The 20,017-nt window shown below is 44.2% G+C and overlaps 1 protein-coding gene across 1 annotated transcript in view; it reads right to left on the bottom strand.

Annotated features, from left to right (window-relative positions):
* The window catches only part of MYO10 (myosin X), a 223,371-nt gene that overhangs the window by 85,845 nt on the left and 117,509 nt on the right, over nucleotides 1-20,017 (bottom strand). Inside the window, exons 5-9 of the mRNA XM_007448889.1 lie at nucleotides 10,797-10,931; nucleotides 8,909-9,033; nucleotides 8,406-8,419; nucleotides 8,202-8,286; nucleotides 7,302-7,405 (exon numbers count right to left, since the gene is read on the bottom strand). Of these exons, the coding sequence (XP_007448951.1) occupies nucleotides 7,302-7,405; nucleotides 8,202-8,286; nucleotides 8,406-8,419; nucleotides 8,909-9,033; nucleotides 10,797-10,931 (463 nt within the window). The remainder of the gene's footprint in view (nucleotides 1-7,301; nucleotides 7,406-8,201; nucleotides 8,287-8,405; nucleotides 8,420-8,908; nucleotides 9,034-10,796; nucleotides 10,932-20,017) is intronic.

Genomic DNA, 20,017 nt, shown 5'->3' with positions numbered 1-20,017 from the left:
CCCACATGCCGTGGAGCGGCTGGGCCCCTGAGCCATGGCCGCTGAGCCTGCGCGTCCGGAGCCCGTGCTCCGCAACGGGCGGGGCCCCCGGAGGGAGGGGCCCCGGTACCCCAAAAAAAAAAAAAAAAATTGCTCATTTTCTCTTATGATTTGGGAGCCATATTCTCATCAGAAAAAGAGCTAAATAGCCCCCTCCAACACACACACACCGCACACACGCGTGCACACACAACTGAGGACAGAATTGCTGGCTATACTGATGAACATAAGCTACAAAGAGAACTCGGACCCATAATTGTTACAATGACCACAGGAGATGGGGAAGAAGGAAGCCACACAGCACTTTGAAGCCATAGAAACTGCAAAAGGAAATGACTGGAGATTTTAAAATGTGAAGAGTTTAATTTCTTTACAAGGAAAAAACAAAGCCAGAAACAAAGGGCAAAAACAACAGACAGGGAAACAGAATTAAAAGAAAAAAATTGTAAGGCAAGGAGCAAGAGCTATATTAAGAGACACATGAGCAATGAAAATAAAATAGGCACTTCTCGTAAGAGGAAATGCAAATCCATAGAGAAATGTTTTCCTTCCTAGAAATCCAATATGCACAAATTGAAGAAAATGAGATCACTTCCATTAAATTAGCAAAACTTTTTCTGATTGATAAAATGGGTGAAAGTGGGGTATATATGCACTGGTCACTGGTAGTATAAGTTAGCATAATCTTTTTGGAAAACAAGATTATGGGGCAGCATTGTGCTGGGCCACATATGTACAAAATCTTATAATGTTCAGAGAGGTTACTTAACTTTCTCAGGGTTACACAACCAAGATTCAAAGTCAGGCCTGATGAACCCAAAGTCTAGGAACTTACTGTCTATCCAGCTCTATGCTTTTTTCTTTTTATGTCCTTAGAAAGTCCATCTCCTGTGTAATCTCCCTTCACTGCAACACTGGAGATTTGTTCTGAGGAAAATCTCAACAGGAAAGAAAGTTTTGTAAAATATTCACTACAGTGTTTTCTTAACAACACTTTCAGAGAGAAAAAAAAGTCTAGCTCTCCTACAATCAGACAAGTCCAACATAGCAAATGAACATGTTAGAACAGTATATAGTTTTTAAAGGAAATTATGAACATTATATAGAAATGATATTTATGATCGCTGTATGCAAAAAGCAAAAAATTATTTTTGTAACTAATTTCTTCAAGAAAATCATCTGGGAAGAAAATCTACAAAATTAAAAATAGTTGCCATGTTACTGCTGGTAGGTTAATGGACACGGCATTAGATGATGTCTTTTAATGTTGTTGACATGTTTTTACTGTAACAACCGAGTCTCTTAATGGATGAATGGGTAAACAGATTGCTGTCTATTCAGTGGAATACTACTCACCAGAAAAAGAATAATTGAGTGATGTGTGGTTTGGATGAGTGAAAGAAGCTAGACACAGGAGAATAGATTCTGTATGATTTCATTTACAGGAAACTCTAGAAAAGACACACTTTCCTAGGTTTCCTAGGGCTGGGGCTGGGATTGTCTACGAAGGGGGACAAGCAACTTTTAGGGGGTAGAACTGTCCTTCGGTTTGACTGTGGTTGTGCGTATATGGGTGCATAAATTAAAAATTCACTTTATACACTTTCCATGAGGGCATTTTATTATAGGTACATTATAATGCAATAAAATTGACTACAAAAATATTAAAAGACAATGAACTGTTTCACCAAGGTAGAGAAGACTATCATTTCATGGGTCCAGACAGAAACTGACACAAAGAAGAGGAACTATTAGCCTAGTGCTTATCAATCTTTAAAAGCCTACGGGAAAATAATTATTCAAATGTACTTATTCTGGGCTTCCCTGGTGGCGCAGTGGTTGAGAGTCCGCCTGCCGATGCAGAGGACACGGGTTCGTGCCCCGGTCCGGGAAGATCCCACCTGCCACGGAGCGGCTGGGCCCGGAAGCCATGGCCGCTGAGCCTGCGCGTCCGGAGCCTGTGCTCCGCAACGGGAGAGGCCACAACAGCGAGAGGCCCGCGTAACGCAAAAAAAAAAAAAAAAAAAAAAAATTTACTTATTCTAAAAGCAAAGAAATATGGCTAAGAAATACAGATTATTTATTATGCTCAAGACTTTTCAAACAGTGGTAAGGACCAAATCAGACCTCAGCAAAATAATTATAAAGCACGTATGCTGTGAAAAGTTAATATTTTCCCTTTCTATGACTAAAGTTTTCCTCATGTATCACAAGACGTATTCAACACTAATTTATAAAAATTTTCTAAGCTCATTTTAGGATGACCACAGAAATGAAAATTTTCACTGTTAAGTCACCTGCCTGGACTCTATACAACACTAAAGAAGATCTTCCATAGACTCGTGGTTGCCACGGGTGGGGGGAAGGGGAGAGGGCGTGGGGGAGGGTTGGAGTGGGAGCTTGGGATTAGTAGATACAAACTAATAGATAAACAAGGTCCTACTGTACAGCACAGGGAACCATCTTCAATATCCTGTAATAAACCATAATGGAAAACACAAAAAACAATATATATGTACAACTGAATCACTTTGCTGTACACCAGAAACTAACACAACATTGTAAATCAACTACACTTCAACTAAAAAAAAAAAAAAAATCTCCTCTATACCTGGGTTAAAAAAAAAAAAAAAAAAAAAAGATCTTCAAAAAATAAGTTCCCAGTAGTAGACAATTTCAAACTGTAGAATGAAAAATATCAAAAGATAATCTGTGAAAAAAATTCTTGGTTAAGTTCTGAAAATACATACAAAGATTACACAGGGAGGTACGAAAGCAAGTGAATAAAACGGGCTCACTGTATGAACAAATTTGTAACTTTTTCACTTTCAAGTTTAACTCTAAGTGAATTAGTTAATTAGTTAGGAGTGTGGTGACAAGTGGCAACTGCATTAATCAGACCATGGGGTAATTTAATGGCTGCAGACAATTATCACCAGCGCCAGCAAGAGTCTCCATTCATTGTCTCCTACTGTCCTATTTTACAGTCTTTTTAGTAGCAATCTCCACCCCTTTGGCAAGAGTAGTCCCTTTCAGCCTTCTTTTTTAAAAAAATTTTTATTGAAATACAGTTGGTTTACACTGTTGTTAAGCCTCCTTATAATTATGTTTTCTCAACAATATGGCTCAAGACTCAAAAAAAAAAAACCCTGGGAAATTCTCAGCACAGTTCAGAAGTGCTAAATAGCGATTTAGTTATAAAACTGGCACACAGTTATACAAAATGTTTTCAGTAAAGTCTTTATTAAGCACATAGAAAACAGGTGACTGTGTGCGTGGTGGGGTGGTGGCGACAAGTACATGATACAACCCCAACCATTAAGGATGAAAGGAAGGAAGCCAGGCTTCTCACGCTAGAAACAAACAGGGAAGAGGGGCGGATTTCAGGTACAAAAGGTACATCCACTCAGGGTCTCAGCGGTGAGGTGGGGAGCGCCATCCAAGGGAGCCAACGGACCTCAGGCGAGTCACGAACAAGTGAAATGAATAAAATGGGGGGAGAGGAGGCTTGTTCTGGGCACAGTAAATCACAAGTTAAGTTCTTTGGTAATTCATTGTGTAATTTTATATTAGGCAAGATGATGTTATTTTATAATATAAAATTTGCTTCTACCCCCATATTTTCCAACAGTGAACGAGACTGAAGTTTTAAAATTTTTAAAATTTTATCATTATCTTTTAAATTTATTTTATTTATTTTATTTTTGGCTGCGTTGGGTCTTCCTTGCTCCACGCAGACTTTCTCTAGGCGAGCGGGGGCTACTCTTTGTTGCAGTGCACGGGCTTCTCACTGCGGTGGCTTCTCTTTGTTGTGGAGCACGGGCTCTAGGCGTGCAGGCTTCAGTGGTTGTGGCACGTGGGCTCTAGAGCGCAGGCTCAGTAGTTGTGGAGCATGGGCTTAGTTCCTCCGCAGCATGTGGGATCTTCCTGGACCAGGGCTCAAACCCATGTCCCCTGTATTGGCAGGCAGATTCTCAACCACTGTGCCACCAGGGAAGTCCCAAAGGCGGATTCTTAACCACCGCGCCACCAGGGAAGCCCGAGACTGAAGTTTTCAACTGTGGCAAAACTGAGGTATAAAGTCAGCCCTTCATTTATTTTTCATTTTTACTGGGGTGTAGTTGATTTACAATGTTGTGTCAGTTTAGGTGTACAGCAAAGTGAATCAGTTATACATATACATATACCCACTCTTTTTTAGATTCTTTTCCCATATAGGCCATTACAGAGTACTGAGTAGAGTTCCCTGTGCTATACAGTATGTCCTTATTAGTTATCTATTTTATATATAGTAGTGTGCATATGTCAATCCCAATGTCCCAATTTATCCCTCCCCCCCAACATGCCCTGGTAACCATAAGTTTATTTTCTACATCTGTAACTCTATTTCTGTTTTGTAGATAAGTTCATGTGCAGCCTTTTTTAAGACTCCACATATAAGCGATATCATGTGGTATTTGTCTTTCTCTGTCTGACTTACTTCACTCAGTATGACAACCTCTAGGTCCATCCATGTTGCTGCGAATGGCATTATATTGTTTCTTTTTTATGGCTGAGAGCCCTTTAAATCTTTATAATATCTGACTCACGAGGACTCAATTTATGGATGCATGGGCTCACACCATCAAAAATCCATGGGTACACCCAGTAAGACCTAAATGGTCAGGAAACCCCAGTCCTGGTCCATGGCCAGGCATGCCATTAACATTCAATATGTGTGGAGTCAAAGAATGAAGAGATCGTCACTCATCAAAGACTCTTGTTACTCCCCCAGGCACTTCATCAGCCACCATTCTGGTGGGTCAAACACAGGCAGTAAAAATAAATTCGTTGTTACTGACTTGAAATAGCTTCATCCTGACTCAACAATTTATAGGGGAACTTGGAAGGCTGCAAAAAAAACGGCTACGAAATTTAGCATATGTTCACCATCTCTGCCCCAGGAAAAACTAGGTTCCTTAAAATGGCTCAGGATCCCTCACAGGTACATATTTATACTAATGTCAGTTGGTATCAATAAGGAATTCTAAAAATACATGAATTCTTAATGAAATAAGCAAAATTCTTAAAAGGTCCTATTGCCAGAGTATACTGACATTAAAGTTGATAAAAAGGAATAATGTTTTTTGGGTTTTTTTTAGTAGCTGAAAATACCAGAGGTGACATTTTCATATGTAATTCACAGAAATAATCTCTCTCCGTTAACGTTTTAACACATTCTTCAAACAAATGTCCTTGAGTCCCAAAAGAATGTGGTCCCTTCCCTTCCTTTACTCTCAAAACCTCTGGGAAAAGGAGCTTTACGGAATTAAAGTATGAAGATACAAATTTAAATGGTATTCGATTTTGGAAGAAAATAAAGACGAATTACATGATAAAACAACAATAGCATAATCTATTCCAATCGTCTTTATTTCTTCAGCAGAATGTAGGGATTATATATATGGACTCTAAAAAGTAATTGCAAAGTAAATATTTAAGTATCTATAAATAGAATTCTTATAAGTCTGGTGTGTACATTCACTATGTCAATTTCACGTGTAAAGTTTTCTTCCTTTCTAGATGACATGTCCTTTCATCGTAGGACCAAATTTCAAATGCCAAAACCTATCATTGCAATTTAAAAATAAAAGCTAGCTATCACTGAAAACAGGCCAAGCTCCACAAGCTTCCCGGTAGCTACCAGAAAGAGCAAACAATTCCGAATCAGAAAACAATGCCCCAAGAGGAAGCCATCAGAGTACCCTCTCTCCAGGCACTCCCAGGACGAGGGAGGGCCTCGCTGCCCACTGGCTCACTGCGGCCAGTGAGCTAGTCAGTATGGCCCTGCAGTGGCACTGCAACTTGAATAACTGGGAGTCTGTCTACCACTGCAAACAACCACCTTCCATCACAAAGTAAATGGAGAAAGCTCGTGTAGTTAAAGATGTCCAGGACGCCAAAATAAAATTGAGAAAGACAATTTTACATACTTAAACATCTCTTAAAGACCAATTTGCAGGGCCAAATCCCATGCCGCCTAGGGTAGGTACACAGCAAAAGGTGCTGTCAGCGGGAGGCTTTTTGTTAATAGGATGAAGGAATGAGAGATGACAGAGACACCTCTCTACGTTATAAATGGCAGAATGGGACATCTTTAAAAGAAAGGCTGAGAGGAAGAGGATCACGATATTATAGCCTCGTCTGTTTTTAATTTCATTTTCAGTTTAAGGATACATACATTAGATGTGGGGAAATGATGTGATATATATCCATTTAAAAATATACTTTGATTCCATTCCACGAGGCATTCTTATGAACAATCTAGAAAAGTAAATGGGGATATAGAAGCAAGTTGTCGACAACAACTAGAAAGACAAATCTGGGTGCACGTAGAGCAGTGACTACCTACCTGTCTCCTGGTTAGAGTGTGGGATTTGGAGTTAGTTAGACTTTGTCTGGATACAGGCTCTATTAGGTGCTGTGTGTGGTTAGACTGGTCACCAACCTCTCTGAGTCACAGAACATAGACAACCATAGTTCTACCCTCACAGGCTCGTTAGAAGCAGAGAGATGGTAAGTCCGCAGAGTAGGCGCTCAGTCGGCGTTAGCTGCATTTATGATGAATCAATTCTAGATCCGCTGACTCCAAATGCTGAACTAACGACTCTGGCAAAGGAACTGAGACCACGCTGATGAAATCTACCAGCCCCACTCAGTCAGGTGGGGCTGTTAATAATGCTCGATGACCAGGCTTCCTAAATGCAGTCACTTTATAACAAAGTCCCAGGAAACTTGAGAACTGCAGGAAACCGCACAGGTCCACACTGCAGTCTTAAAATGACTACTCCTGTGTGATCAGAATTGCTTACCAGAATGAGGCTATGAGAACAGGATGAGACCCGAAGAGTCACCTGGTCTAACTGTTGACAGATTTCTTTTTAACTGTGGAACCAATTATTCAAAAAAAATTTTAATTGTAAGCCCCGAAACAGAGGATCTGCTTGCTCCAGTCCCAAACCTGTGATTTTTTTGTTTTGCTTTTCTGACCGCTATTCCAAGCCAACCACCCATCTGTCCTGAATGTCAGACATTCACCATCTTCTAAAGAGAGAGGATTCCCTTCCATGACTTGGAACAAGAAGAAAGGACCTATTCTCGCACAGCGGTACAAATGTGATTTCTTTTTTTATTAAAAAAATTTTTTTGAAGCAGAAATGAAAGCTGTCACTTTTTCTTTATTTTGGTCACCTTTAATAAAGGAAAAGAGGAAAGTAACTTACAATAACTTCCCTAAAGGATTCCTGGTCACTGATTGTCTTGTCTCCTACACATCCAGATTGATTCAAGTAGTGGTAGTTTTCTGGCACAGATAAATAAAATTCTTCTACGAAAAGAAAAAGAAAAACAACATCAGTATTTGACTGGCCAGGGTAAGACATAATTTAAAAGAGTTTTCACTTTGCAACTTTATTTTTTAAAGTACAAAAATAATTCTATGCCCCTAATGGTCCACTATTAAGATTAAAACATTCCCTCTTAAGCATCATCTAGGGAAAACAGAATGATTAAATTCGGTGGGATGGAAGAAAATGTTACTGAAAAAAGTAACTGATGAGGATCCTGTGTTGATTGTTTTTTTAAAAGTCAAATGTTTAGAAATTAGCGTTATTTGGGTGTGACTTAAAAGTAAAACCAGTTGTAATACATTATGGTTTTTTTTTTTTTTTTTTTTTTTTTTTGGCGGTACATGGGCCTCTCACCGTTGTGGCCTCTCCCGTTGCGGAGCACAGGCTCTGGGCACGCAGGCTCAGCGGCTCCACGGCATGTGGGATCCTCCCGGACCGGGTCACGAACCCGTGTCCCCCGCATCGGCAGGCGGACTCCCAACCACTGCACCACCAGGGAAGCCCACATTATGTATTTTTCACAAATATTCTTTAAATCAGAAAAGAACTAAGATTCCAAAACAAACCAAAAAAATTCACGATTTCTCTATTGATGATTTTCCCCCTACGTTATCTGGCTCTAAATGAACTCAGTGTCTTTGGTCATCTCACACATTTCGTTTCAATTGGTGGAAGAGCAACAAAGTCCAAACAGATGTCTCCTCATTCACAGATGGGTTTAAAGGCAAAATGAGCTGCGAGCACATATGTCTCTGCAGCTGTCCCATCACTCACCTTTCTCTTCACGCTCTAGCCCTGCCAGCAGCGCATAGAATATGTGATAATTCCTTTCCCCGGGATTTTGCCTTACTACTCGGTTCTGTGAAGAGAAATCAGATTTCTGTTCAGAGATGTTTCCTCTGCTTAATGACCGTGAGCCGGTAATTGCCGAAAACAGTTATTGTGAGAGATAATGTGAATTAAATCACGTTTACTTACTTTTTCTAATAAATCTTCATGTGATAAGCAATGGCAAGTGAAGGAACAAAACAAGGATACAGGAGGCTCAATTAGTCTTTAGTTTTCTATTCTTTGCTGCCCAAGTAATTACAATTTCCCGTGTCTTGGACATTGAGACTTCTGGTGCAAAAGGTACGCAAACAATACAGACTGTTTCATCAAAATCCAATTTCAGACATGACACATGTACCCAGGAAGTACCACGCTAGTTAAAGAATTGATTTCAAACAACAAATATACGATGTTTGGTTAGGAGTCCAAATTTGCAGATTAGGGACATGATATCAGAACTTCCCCAAAGAAAGACGGCTCCTCATCTCCTAGGATAACTAACGGGTCAAGCACAGTAATACTGGAGCAGTAACTAGGTAGAACCAGAAAGAAACGTTTCATATCCTGTTATCTGTCCTTAGGATAAGCAAGAACAGTTTCCACTAGAGAGCCATAGTACTACAGACCAAAAGCTAAACGAAACAGGATACAATCTACGATTCTCCCGCCCTGGATATTTCCCTTCTGGCAGATGTTCAGCTGAACAAACTTCCCGAAGCGACTGGAGTTGTTGTTATACACGGTCTTGGCGTTGCCGAAGGCTTCCATGATGGGGCTGTGAAAGAAGCCAGGACAGCAGCCGGTGTTAATTAGGGTCCATCTAAAACTGGCAACGACAGTCCTCACCGATGGCAAAGCAGACAACTGCAAGAAAAATCTGAAATCAAAGGGACCTGGGGCGATCATGTTTATTTACAGAAGAGCCGGATTTTCCCAGCACTTGCTGAAATGGGTTGATAATGCGCGCCCATCTTGGGGCAGAGAACTCGCAGCTGGGTGTGCGGGCAGAGGATGCTCCAGAGAGTCAAGGAGACCACGATGGCTGGTCCCCATACAGATCAGCTTACATACCCGAGCCAGGGGTTGCACAGGAAAAGCCCCCGCTTGAATTCTAGGAAGTGAATAAGTCCCAGCCCTGGAAATTTCACCCACATGTTGTACGTCCCGGGGGGAACATACAACTTCCTTGGGTCTCCTCCGACTGTAAAATGTGGCCAGATTAGGTCAGGAGTCAGCCATCTTTTTCTGCAGAGGATCAGATAGTAAATACTTTTGGTTTTGTGGGCCATGTGGCCTCTGATGCAGCTACTCAGCTCTGCCACTACAGCTCGAAAGCAGCTGTAAACAATATGCAAACGAGGGTATCTGTGTTCCTATAAGGTTTTATTTATCAAAACGGGCTGCACGGGCTTCCCTGGTGGCGCAGTGCTTGAGAGTCCGCCTGCCGATGCAGGAGACGCGGGTTCGTGCCCCGTTTCGGGAAGATCCCGCATGCCGCGGAGCGGCTGGGCCCGTGAGCCATGGCCACTGAGCCTGCGCGTCCGGAGCCTGTGCTCCACAAATGGGAGAGGCCACAACAGTGAGAGGCCCGCATAAGTGGTAAGTTCATCTGAGACATTGTGATTAAAAAATATATATATATATCTGATCTCCGTCCCCATTTCCAGCACAGAGCTCCTAAAACCCTTGGAATTTTCTAAGTGGTGAAAGCAAAAAAAAAAAAAAAAAAAAAAAAAAAAAAAAAAAAACGGGCTGCAGGAGGAAGATGAAAACGGTCTAGAGATGGATGGTGGTGACTGCTGCACAACAATGTGAATGCACTTCATGCCACTAAGCTGTACACCGAAAAATATTGAAAGTTATACATTTTTTGTTATGTGCATTTTAGCACAATTTAAAAAATAAATTTTGAAGGCTAAAAAAACAAAACCCGAACAGGCTGCAGGATACCGGCGTCAGGCTGAAGTTTGCTGACTCCTGGACTAATTTCTAAGTAATAGGACCTGAAAAGTCCCTACTGGTTCTAAAACCTTACAAGGCACCAATCAGACACAGGGCAATTACACATTTTAATTAGAATTTCAGAGGCTACCGCACCATGGCCCTCTTTCAAAGCTCTGAGGTCACTGCCATCGATGTGGCATTGTTCTGCAACACGAGAGGCTATACAGTGCCATTGTGCTCATAAGATGCCTCCAAAGATTTGACCACTAAGCCCTCTGTGATGTGGTGGACGGAGGCTGGAATTTCTGCCGATAACGAGGCCTCCCAACAGCCAGTCAAGGGCTGCCAGGTAAGAGGCAGCTGCAGAATGTGCCTCACTCACTCAGCCACCAACTCAAACATGGTACAGCGATGGGGGCTCAGGTCATTAGAAATCGCTGTGTGTGTGTGGAGACTTTTCCTTGAGGAATCGTGAAAGCCAAGTCAAGAAAAAGAGAAGAGAGCACCCCGAGTTTCAACTCTTCCTTAAATAAGCCAAACGGTGAGGAAAGTGAATCCTATTAGTTGGAAACGAGAAACACGATGGCCAAATACCTGCTCTCAAGAATGGCTTGTTCAACACACGATGTCTCCTCCTTCGAGGACAAGTCCAGAGACTGCTGACTGATGGCTGATAAAAACTTGAGGATCAACTTAGTGCTTTCGGTCTTACCTGCCCCGCTTTCACCACTGAAAGACAGCATGCAGAAATTTGTGCTTCTAATTAAAACAACAACAACAACAACAAAACCCAGCTTGGCCAGTGTCAGTCCAATTCGTCCACAGAGCAACTTTTTGTTTTTGAATTTTATTTTATTTTTTATACAGCAGGTTCTTACTAGTTATCCATTTTATACATATTAGTGTATACAGGTCAATCCCAATCTCCCAGTTCATCCCACCACCACCACCCCCCTCCGCATTCCCCCCTTGGTGTCCATGTTTGTTCTCTGCGTCTGTGTCTCTATTTCTGCCCTGCAAACCGGTTCACCTGTGCCATTTTTCTAGGTTCCACACGTATGCGTTAATATACGCTATTTGTTTTTCTCTTTCTGACTTACTTCACTCTGTACAACTCCTGAACAGTGGGAAAGAGCTCAGAGTACTGAGTTACAGAGAAGAGTCCCTCCGCCTGGCAGCTACGTGGCCTCCGTGTTGCCAATGACTCCCTCAGCCTACAAGCTAAACAGAAGGTACCACCTTCACGAAGCTCAGGTAATAAGAGGGACGGTGCCTTTCGTGGCAGGTAAGCTCTGCAAAGGCCGGGATTGGGGTTTTGTTCACTAAAGTGTCACAGACCCCTCAACAGTGCCTGGCTGGTGGCAGACACTCAGTAAGCATCTGTTAAATGAATGAACATGTTAGTGGTAACTTTCTGGTAAATACGCACAAAAATGCAATCATTCATAAATATTGAGGGGACAAGGGAATGAACCTGCAGGTACTCTACCCACACTTGGGCACTTTATTCCCGTAATAATCCCATGAGGCAGGCAGCGGCTAAGGGCGCGGGTCAGAATTGAACAGCAGGTCTGTCAGCAATCCAGCGTCCTGCAGAGATGCTGCTTCAGCGATGATTAACGAAAAGTGAACAAAGCAACCTCGAGGCGCTGGAGCTGGGGAGAGTGGGGGGCAGGGCAAATAAGAGGAGTTAATGGGATCTGAGTTGTGTCACAAAGGACCGGCAAACGTCAGCCAGGCAAAGAGGAAAGCGGAAGGATTCGGGGTCAGACGACCCTGTGAACGAAAGCAGAGAGGCCAGAGGAGCTGCGGGAGGTCTACAGGGGTGGGATTCTGGTTTGGTCAACTGGACCGAGACCAGAGTGGGCAGAGAAAGGGCAAAAGGATGGAGGTTGATGGTTCTGAGGCCACCACAGGAGACAGAAGGTGAAGGCCAAGCCCATCAAGGTCACCCGTGAGGAACACAGCTCTGAAGTCGTGCTCCAGATCTCCAGCAGGAGACCAGCTGCTGTTATGATCTAGGCATGTGGTGGTCAGGCCATGGACAAGTACAACCAGGCTGGAGATGAAAGGGAAGAGATGGAGAGGAGAGATTTGGAAGGAGAGACCCAGTCAATTTTGTGTAAGGCACCCTGCTCGGTACCACAGGGAGAAGAGAGTAGTAAGAGGGCAAATAACTTACGAGAAAAGTAAACCCATGGCGTTAAGTAACGGTACGTGAAAACCAACACTATCACAGGGTAACAGGTTCATAACTGCTCAAAGGGGGAGATAAACAGATGAGGCCTCCGCAAGTTCTAACACAGCACCCCCGTTGAGTGTCAAGAGCTAGGAGGTTATGAAAGAGGAATTTTGCAGATAACATGGTGAATGATTAAGCACATGTAATAAAGGAGAGGAAATGACACAGAGGTGACACCGGCGTGCCCAGCTGGATGCTGCAGGCCCAGGGGAATCTCCACTGATTGAGGCCAATCACGGTAATTCCATTCCCTGCGCAGATGATAAGGTGGTTGGCCGTGGGCAGGTGTCAGGATGCCGGCCAAAGAGACTTAACGTCAAGTGTGCTGAGGCTCCTGGGGAGGTATGCGCGCGCGCGCGCGCGCGCACACACACACACACACACACACACACACACACACAAATACTTGGGAATCCACAGCTATCTTGAGATTGGAAAGCAAAAGGCAAGACAATCAGAGAAGCGCCCAGTGGGAGTGGCTGAACCCTGCCCCTGCCCCTGCCTTGCCGTCTGAGATAATCGAGGCCCACGCAAGTGACACCAGCTCTGGTGAGCTTTTCTGTTATCAGCAACCAGAATCTTCCCAGGGCGGGGCTGAGCATTCATCTCTGCGCAGCTGGCACCTGCCTAGCCTGGGGGCTGGCACAGAGGAGACATTCAGCAAGGGGGCACTGAATGAGTAGCAGAAGCTAAGAGAAAGTTGCAAGAAGAGATTTAAATAATTCTCGATACTTAAAAAAATATATATCCCATCTACCTGGCAGTTAAATTTTGTTAAAACAAACGAAACTGAAAGGGAGACGTTCTCTAGTTATAACGTGTGAGGCAGAAGTCATGTTTTATACGGTCCCCAAACCCACCTCTGCATATCTTCCAGCACTCAGAGGTGGATGGCATTTCAACCTCCCTTGCAGGAAGGGCAGCGATCCGTAACCAGGACCGAACGTGGCCAACTCAACCAGAAGGCGGCTGAACTGAGCAAGGGGGGTATCCGCTATTTCCACTTCGGGTGGCTAAACACCCTCATGGTCCTCTGGGCTCCCTGCCTTCCAGGCCTGCCGTTCGGGTGCCCTCAGGGTGGCACATCTCCAAAACAAAGCGATGTGTGGCATAAAGTCAAGTCTCTCACCTTCCCACGTGGGGCTGTGAAATAGCAAGAAATAAGCCACTCCTGTGTTATGCCTCTGAGATTTGGGGGGATGTTACAGCAATTAGCACAGCAATTAGTCTACTCTGACGAACACGGGAATTATACAGCCGTGGAGAAAAAGTTGTTCAAACTGGACAGCAAAGGCTGGTCAAGGAGAAGAAAACCCAAGACTTACATTGTCCTTCACCCATCAAGGAGACTGATCTACCACCAGCTTCAGCCCACATTTTTTTTCCTCATTGTAGCAAATTTTCTTCAAGCATCTTCTTTAAGTACATCTCTTTTGATACGTAAGTAAAACTTGAAACAAAAATGAAACTCGGATTTGTATACCAGTAGTTCTCAAACTTGGCTGGACATGAGAATTACCCACTGTCTCCCTGATCCGAAACTGTAAGGGTAGAATTCAGTCATCAGTATTTTTTAAAAATTTCCAGATGATTCTACTATGAAGCCAGGGTTGGGAAGTACTCCTGAGAGCAATGTCACATAATTCAGATAGGACTCTGCACCAGGAGATGAAAAAGGTGACTGCATATACGAGGTTGTGGCAGTGTGGCATGAACAAGGCAAAGAATATAAATAACTCACAAATTGTTAAAACCCAGAAATATGCCAGATGCCCCCAGACATTAATGTCAAGGTTTTATTTAACTCGCCTCTTCTCCCTCCCCTCCCCTGCCTGTGACTTTAACATTCCTCATGAAAACATTTACTGAGGGTCACAAAACGTGATCTTTACAGCAATGGAGAAAGAGCACCTCTGCAGGTATTCCTTCCTTCCCTAAGTATCCCTGCGCCTACTATGTGTCAGGCTGCACTGAGGGCTGGGAACACACTCCTGAAACAAATGGCCACGGACAGTATTTATGACCCAGCAGCAGCAGCAGGAGATATCAAAGAATCACAAATTGCAGTTAATGCTGTCAAGTATAAATCTCAGGAGATGGGAGGGTTCATAATTTCGATGGAGGGCTCAGGTTCAGCGAACGCCTTTCTGGGGGAATGACATTTAGACTGAAATGCAGAGACACGCACAGGAGTTAACTGGGTGAAAACTGAAGGATGGGGAAAGGAGGGGGGAGGGGAGGGAGACCCTCCCTTTCCTGCTTGAGGAAAGGGCTTGGAGCCTTGGGGGAAGGGAGAGCAGCCTGCACAGCCAGTCGGGAAGGAAAGGGAAGGGGCTGGGGTCCCACTCAGAGGCCACTGTTTTCCAGTCAAGTACGGAACTGGTTCTTTTCAATAGGGGAGGGGAGAGAGGCTGGAGATGGAGTTTCATTGCCAATGGCCAATGATTTCATCAATCGGTCAAGCCTAGGTAATGAAGCCTCCATAAACCCCAAAAGGACAGGGTTCAGAGAGCTTCTGGGTTGGTGCGCACGAGGAGGTGAACAGCGGCTCCCTGGAGGGGGCAGGGGAGCTCCCCCACCCTTCCCACACCATGCCATGTGCATCTCTTCCAGCCGGCGGTTCCCGAGTTATATCCTTTTATAGTACAGCAGTGATCTAGGAAGTAAAAATGTTTTGAGTTCTGTGTGGTGCTCTGGCAAATTAATCAAACCCAAGGAGGGGGTCATTGGAAGCTCCAACCTAGAGCTGGCTGGTCAGAAGCACAGGTGACAACATGACTGGCATCTGAAGTGGAGGGAATGGCAGTCTTGTAGGACTGAGCCCTTAACAACCTGGGGGATCTGACGCTGTCTCCTGGTGGACAGAACTGAGTTAATTGCTTGGTGAACCTGATTATACACGCTATGTGATCATATAGCATGTATATTATAGCATTATAATGATATAATGACTAAGTATATACTCCTTTGCTTACCATATCACAGAACTATAAAGCCAGAATAAATTACATAATTAAATACAAACAAAATATAACACCAATAAAATCCAAATTAACAAGACTAGCCTAACCCCCTGGTTAGTGCTGTTTTGCCTAAACTGAAGCGCTCCTTGCACTGTGACTGTCCACTGCTTCTCTTGTGAGCCTGCAGGCTCTTCCACCACGGGCGCTGTGATGAGTCACGTATCCACCTGGTTCCTTTATTCCAGCCTCGATAAAACATGAACTCATACAGCAATCATGATGTTAATTCACCTTCACTTACAGCGAACACATCACTTACATATCCAGTCCTGCATTTTTCTCATTAGCCTGCGGCAGTTACAGTCTTAACCCTTGGCGCCAACATGACCACAAACACAAACATGGGCTTCAGAGAAAACATGTTCACCCAGATGAACCAAAATGAGTTGATACCGTTAAAAAAAAAAAAACTTTTTAAATCGTGAAAATGAAAAAGGGAAAGAAAAATAATCAAAGCACTGATATGAGGCCTCAGACGCCATATTAAAAGTTCTGAGAATTTTTCGTAGGCAGAATGGGAAAGTCTCAAGACAGTTTTTAAGCAGGAGAGCGTCATGATCGGGGTCTAGGTTTTAAAGAATCAAATCACCCGGTGAGGAGTATGGAGTGAGGAAGGTGGATCGAGGGAGACAAGAGGGGAAGCAGGAAGTGAGGGCAGAGGGTAAGGGGAGGGGGCAGCAAAGAGGAGAAGCCAGCAGCCCCCAGACAGACGGTGGAGGGAGGAGGGAGGGGCCGGCTGACAGCCCTGGTCTGGGTGGTTGGTAAGTGACAGGGAAGCAGGGGAATGACTCGGGAGAGCCCAGGGAGCTTGCACGTGGGATCTTCCTGGACCAGGGACAGAACCCAGGTCCCCTGCATGGGCGCTGGTAACACAGCAGTTCACGTTTATCAATACTCATCGAACTGGATATATGAGATTGGTACAGTTTACTGTAGGTAATTTGACCTTAACTGTTGGGGGCAGGGTGACTCTTCTAGATCCAAGAATGACTTCCGGATCTCAGGCTTGGGACCTGGTAGGATGGAGAGTCCACTTGCTAAGAATGAGAAGCATGAGAGGAGGAACATGTTTCTGGGAGAAACTCAGGATGGACTGACGAGGTGCCACCCCTGAGATGCCCATCAGACACCTCCGCGATGATGCCTCAGGGTGCCTGGACACACGTGTGGAACTCAGAGGAGAAGTCGGCAGGGGAGGCACTGAAGTCTGGGGAGTCACGCAGACGCGTACTAGAAATTTTTGAGTGATAATGCCAATGGTCCAGTAGAAAAGAAGAGGCCAAGAATCAGGGGCAGTGAGGCTCAAAGATGGAGCAAAGTGCCCAGGAAAGCAGGGAGGAAGGATCAAAACACACCTGAAGGAAAGGGCCTCTGATGGCAACAGGACCCTTTATCCACCCCGCAGGCTAGTCTCCCCTCCAGTGCAGGTATCGGCCCACTGTGGCCCCCAAGTCTGCCCTTCTGCGTGTTTTTATAAATAAAGTTTTATTGGAACACAGCCTGGCGGTTCACGTGCGCTCTATCTACGAGCACTTCCGCACTCCAAGGGCAGAGTCGAGTAGTTGTAATGGAGCCGATCTCAGCCACAGAGCCGAAAATATGTATGTCCTCCCTGGCCCTTTACAGGATACCTCTGCTGACACCTGACATTCTCCATCCTGTGAATCAAATTGTCCTGATTCATGTGATTTTCTCACAATATATACTAATTACTCCACTGCTTGCTACAAGACTTTGGAAACTTCTCTACTGCCTAGAGGATTCGGTCCGCAAGTCTTAGCAAGCAGGACAAAGCCCATAAGGTAAGCCCCTGCACCAGGAAAAAGCCCATAAGGTGAGCCCCTGCACCAGGAAGTGGGACTCTGTTCCAAAACTAACACGGGGAGACAGAAGTTCATGTCCTGTGCCTGTAGCTCACGCTCAAGTCTCCTTGGCAGGTCCCTCAACAGCTCCGAGCCTCGGCTCCCCCAGAGAAGGCTTCTGGTCTTTCTCAATGAATGGCAGTTCCCTCCTTGCCTTTCGAACACCAGTTCCTTCATGTCCTTAGCAAATCCCACACCTTACAGGCGTACCTTCTATTTGCATATGTTCCTTGTTCTTCCACATGTTTTTGCAAGTGCTTCTGTGCCCTTCCTTCCCTCTCTGCCTGCTACTGTTCCCACGTACCAATGGACTCATGATCACATGTCACTTTCTCTGAGATATATTTTTGATTCCTTGCTGAGCATCTACTGCCATCTTCTCTGAACAACCATGTACCCATTTCTATTTTAGCATTAGGCAGGCTGTACTGAAATTACTTATTTACATCAGTTTCTTCCCATCAGAACAAAAGTTCCTAAAGGGCAGTGATTGGGTCTTTTCTTTTTTAACAAGGTAAACTACCATTTGATATGAGCGTGAGGCAGGCCCCATGCCTTATTCTGGCTGGTGCCCTTCTGACACAGGATGCAAGTTTTGTTCACTATTCCAATTCAATTATTTCTAAAATACTACTAAAATAGAAAAAGACCAAACACCCGATTATTATTCCAGAATATAAAAGACATAGTTAAGGAAAAAAATCACTCCAATTTTGGAAAACCAAAAGTTCTGCAAAGCAAGCAGAGGTCTTAAACCAACAGCTGTTCCACCCACCCATCCTTTGATTGACAGCTGTTGGATGCTGGCCCTTCTATCAGACACTGTCCTGGGCAATGAGGTGCACAGACGAATTAACCACAGGCCTTGCCGACACTACATTAAAAGTTCATACATACTGAAAAGAGAAAAACAGACTAAACAAAATAGACTAAACTCTGACTGCCCCAAACTGATATTCACTTAAAATGTACTAGATCAACCAAGGTCAAAATCTGACCTTGTCAGTTAGACTTAAAAAAAGCTCATGGAAGTTTTAAACATATATTTATATTTTAGAAACTATAATAGCATAAGCATTGGCTTAAACGTACACAAGAAGGGTAAAATAAAGAGCTTAAGAGAGAGAAACTCTTGAAAGTGAGACCAACAAAAAGGCTTGGACTAGAATCCACAAGACTAGCAGTGACACAGGCTCGTAAAGTGAGAGAAAAACTGATCTATGTGGTCCCTGCCTAATTCCAAATAGGCTTATTTTCTGGTTTCATAAGTAATTAGCATGAAAGTTTTGAAAGTAGTAACATGTTGTACCACCAGGGGGCAGATCATGCCTGAGGAAATCTAAATAGGGCTACTGTACCCTACAATTTCTATTTTTATACTCAATTTTCTCTTAAATCCCGCAGCCCCAAGCCCCACTAAAAAAACTGCAAGAGGTCTATTAAAAACCAAAACACATTTTAATGAGAAATCTATTCTTAAAGACGCTGTTTCCTGAGTTACTTTAGATAAATACAGTTACTCTTTTCACATCAGCATTACACAATGAGAGCTTTCTGTCTGGGGTCCCCTCTTCCTTCTCACTCCCGGCTAGCCCCGCCTTCTTTTTAAATACCACAGTCTTTGGCAGGAACATGCCAACCCCTTTCCGTATTATTACACACACATATATACGCACAATGATCTCATTTGATTTTTCACTTTCTTCCCAAACTGCTCTGTCTAGCAAGTGATATATGAGTCATGCTCTCATTTTTTCCACTGAAAATAATAAGCACAGCCAATTATCGATGACAAACACTTAGGTACCTAAGTGTGGAAAACAACTCGATCTTCCTAAAATAGATTAAACTCTTTCTGTTAATCTTATCAAACTTACATATTCTGTATGCTGAAATAGTGATCTTAAATTCTAACTGCTGAACTTCAGTGAAGTCATCTAAAAGAGCCCACAAATTTTTTTTGCGGTATGCGGGCCTCTCACTGTTGCGGCCCCTCCCGTTGCGGAGCACAGGCTCCGGATGCGCAGGCTCAGCGGCCAGGGCTCACGGGCCCAGCCGCTCCGCGGCACGTGGGATCCTCCCGGACCGGGGCACGAACCTGTGTCCCCTGCATCGGCAGGCGGACTCTCAACCACCGCGCCACCAGGGAAGCCCGGGAAGGTGACTCTTAAAAGCTCTGTTTTTATACTAAGCGTTAGCTTCATTTTTGATTAACTGCAAGTTACAATGATTCATATTTACTGAAATGGATAAATGGACAGTCCCTCTTTCCAAGTTGTTTCTACAGCCCAGTGCATGAGCACCGTTAAGGTAATAAAGAGGAGAGAATGTATCTGTCCAGGTGCTTCCCTTCCCTTAAAGAAGGTGATAGAGGGAGGCAGGGAGAGACAATATGAATGTGTTCTACCTTCCACATTCATATAATTCTGATTGATTACGAAGGACCCCCGAACAAGGGTAATGGGTAAATATTGCCAGTAAGAAGAACACAGGGGCTTCCCTGGTGGCGCAGTGGTTGGGAGTCCGCCTGCCGATGCGGGGGACACGGGTTCGTGCCCCGGTCCGGGAAGATCCCACGTGCCGCGGAGCTGCTGGGCCCGTGAGCCGTGGCCGCTGAGCCTGCGCGTCCGGAGCCTGTGCTCCGCAACGGGAGAGGCCACAACAGTGAGAGGCCCGCGTACCGCAAAA

The sequence above is a fragment of the Lipotes vexillifer genome, unplaced genomic scaffold, assembly GCF_000442215.2.
Source record: "Lipotes vexillifer unplaced genomic scaffold, Lipotes_vexillifer_v1.1 scaffold778, whole genome shotgun sequence".
Lineage (NCBI taxonomy): Eukaryota > Metazoa > Chordata > Mammalia > Artiodactyla > Lipotidae > Lipotes > Lipotes vexillifer.
Note: the sequence above shows the minus strand (reverse complement) of the source record. Positions and strands in the feature narration are given on the sequence as shown.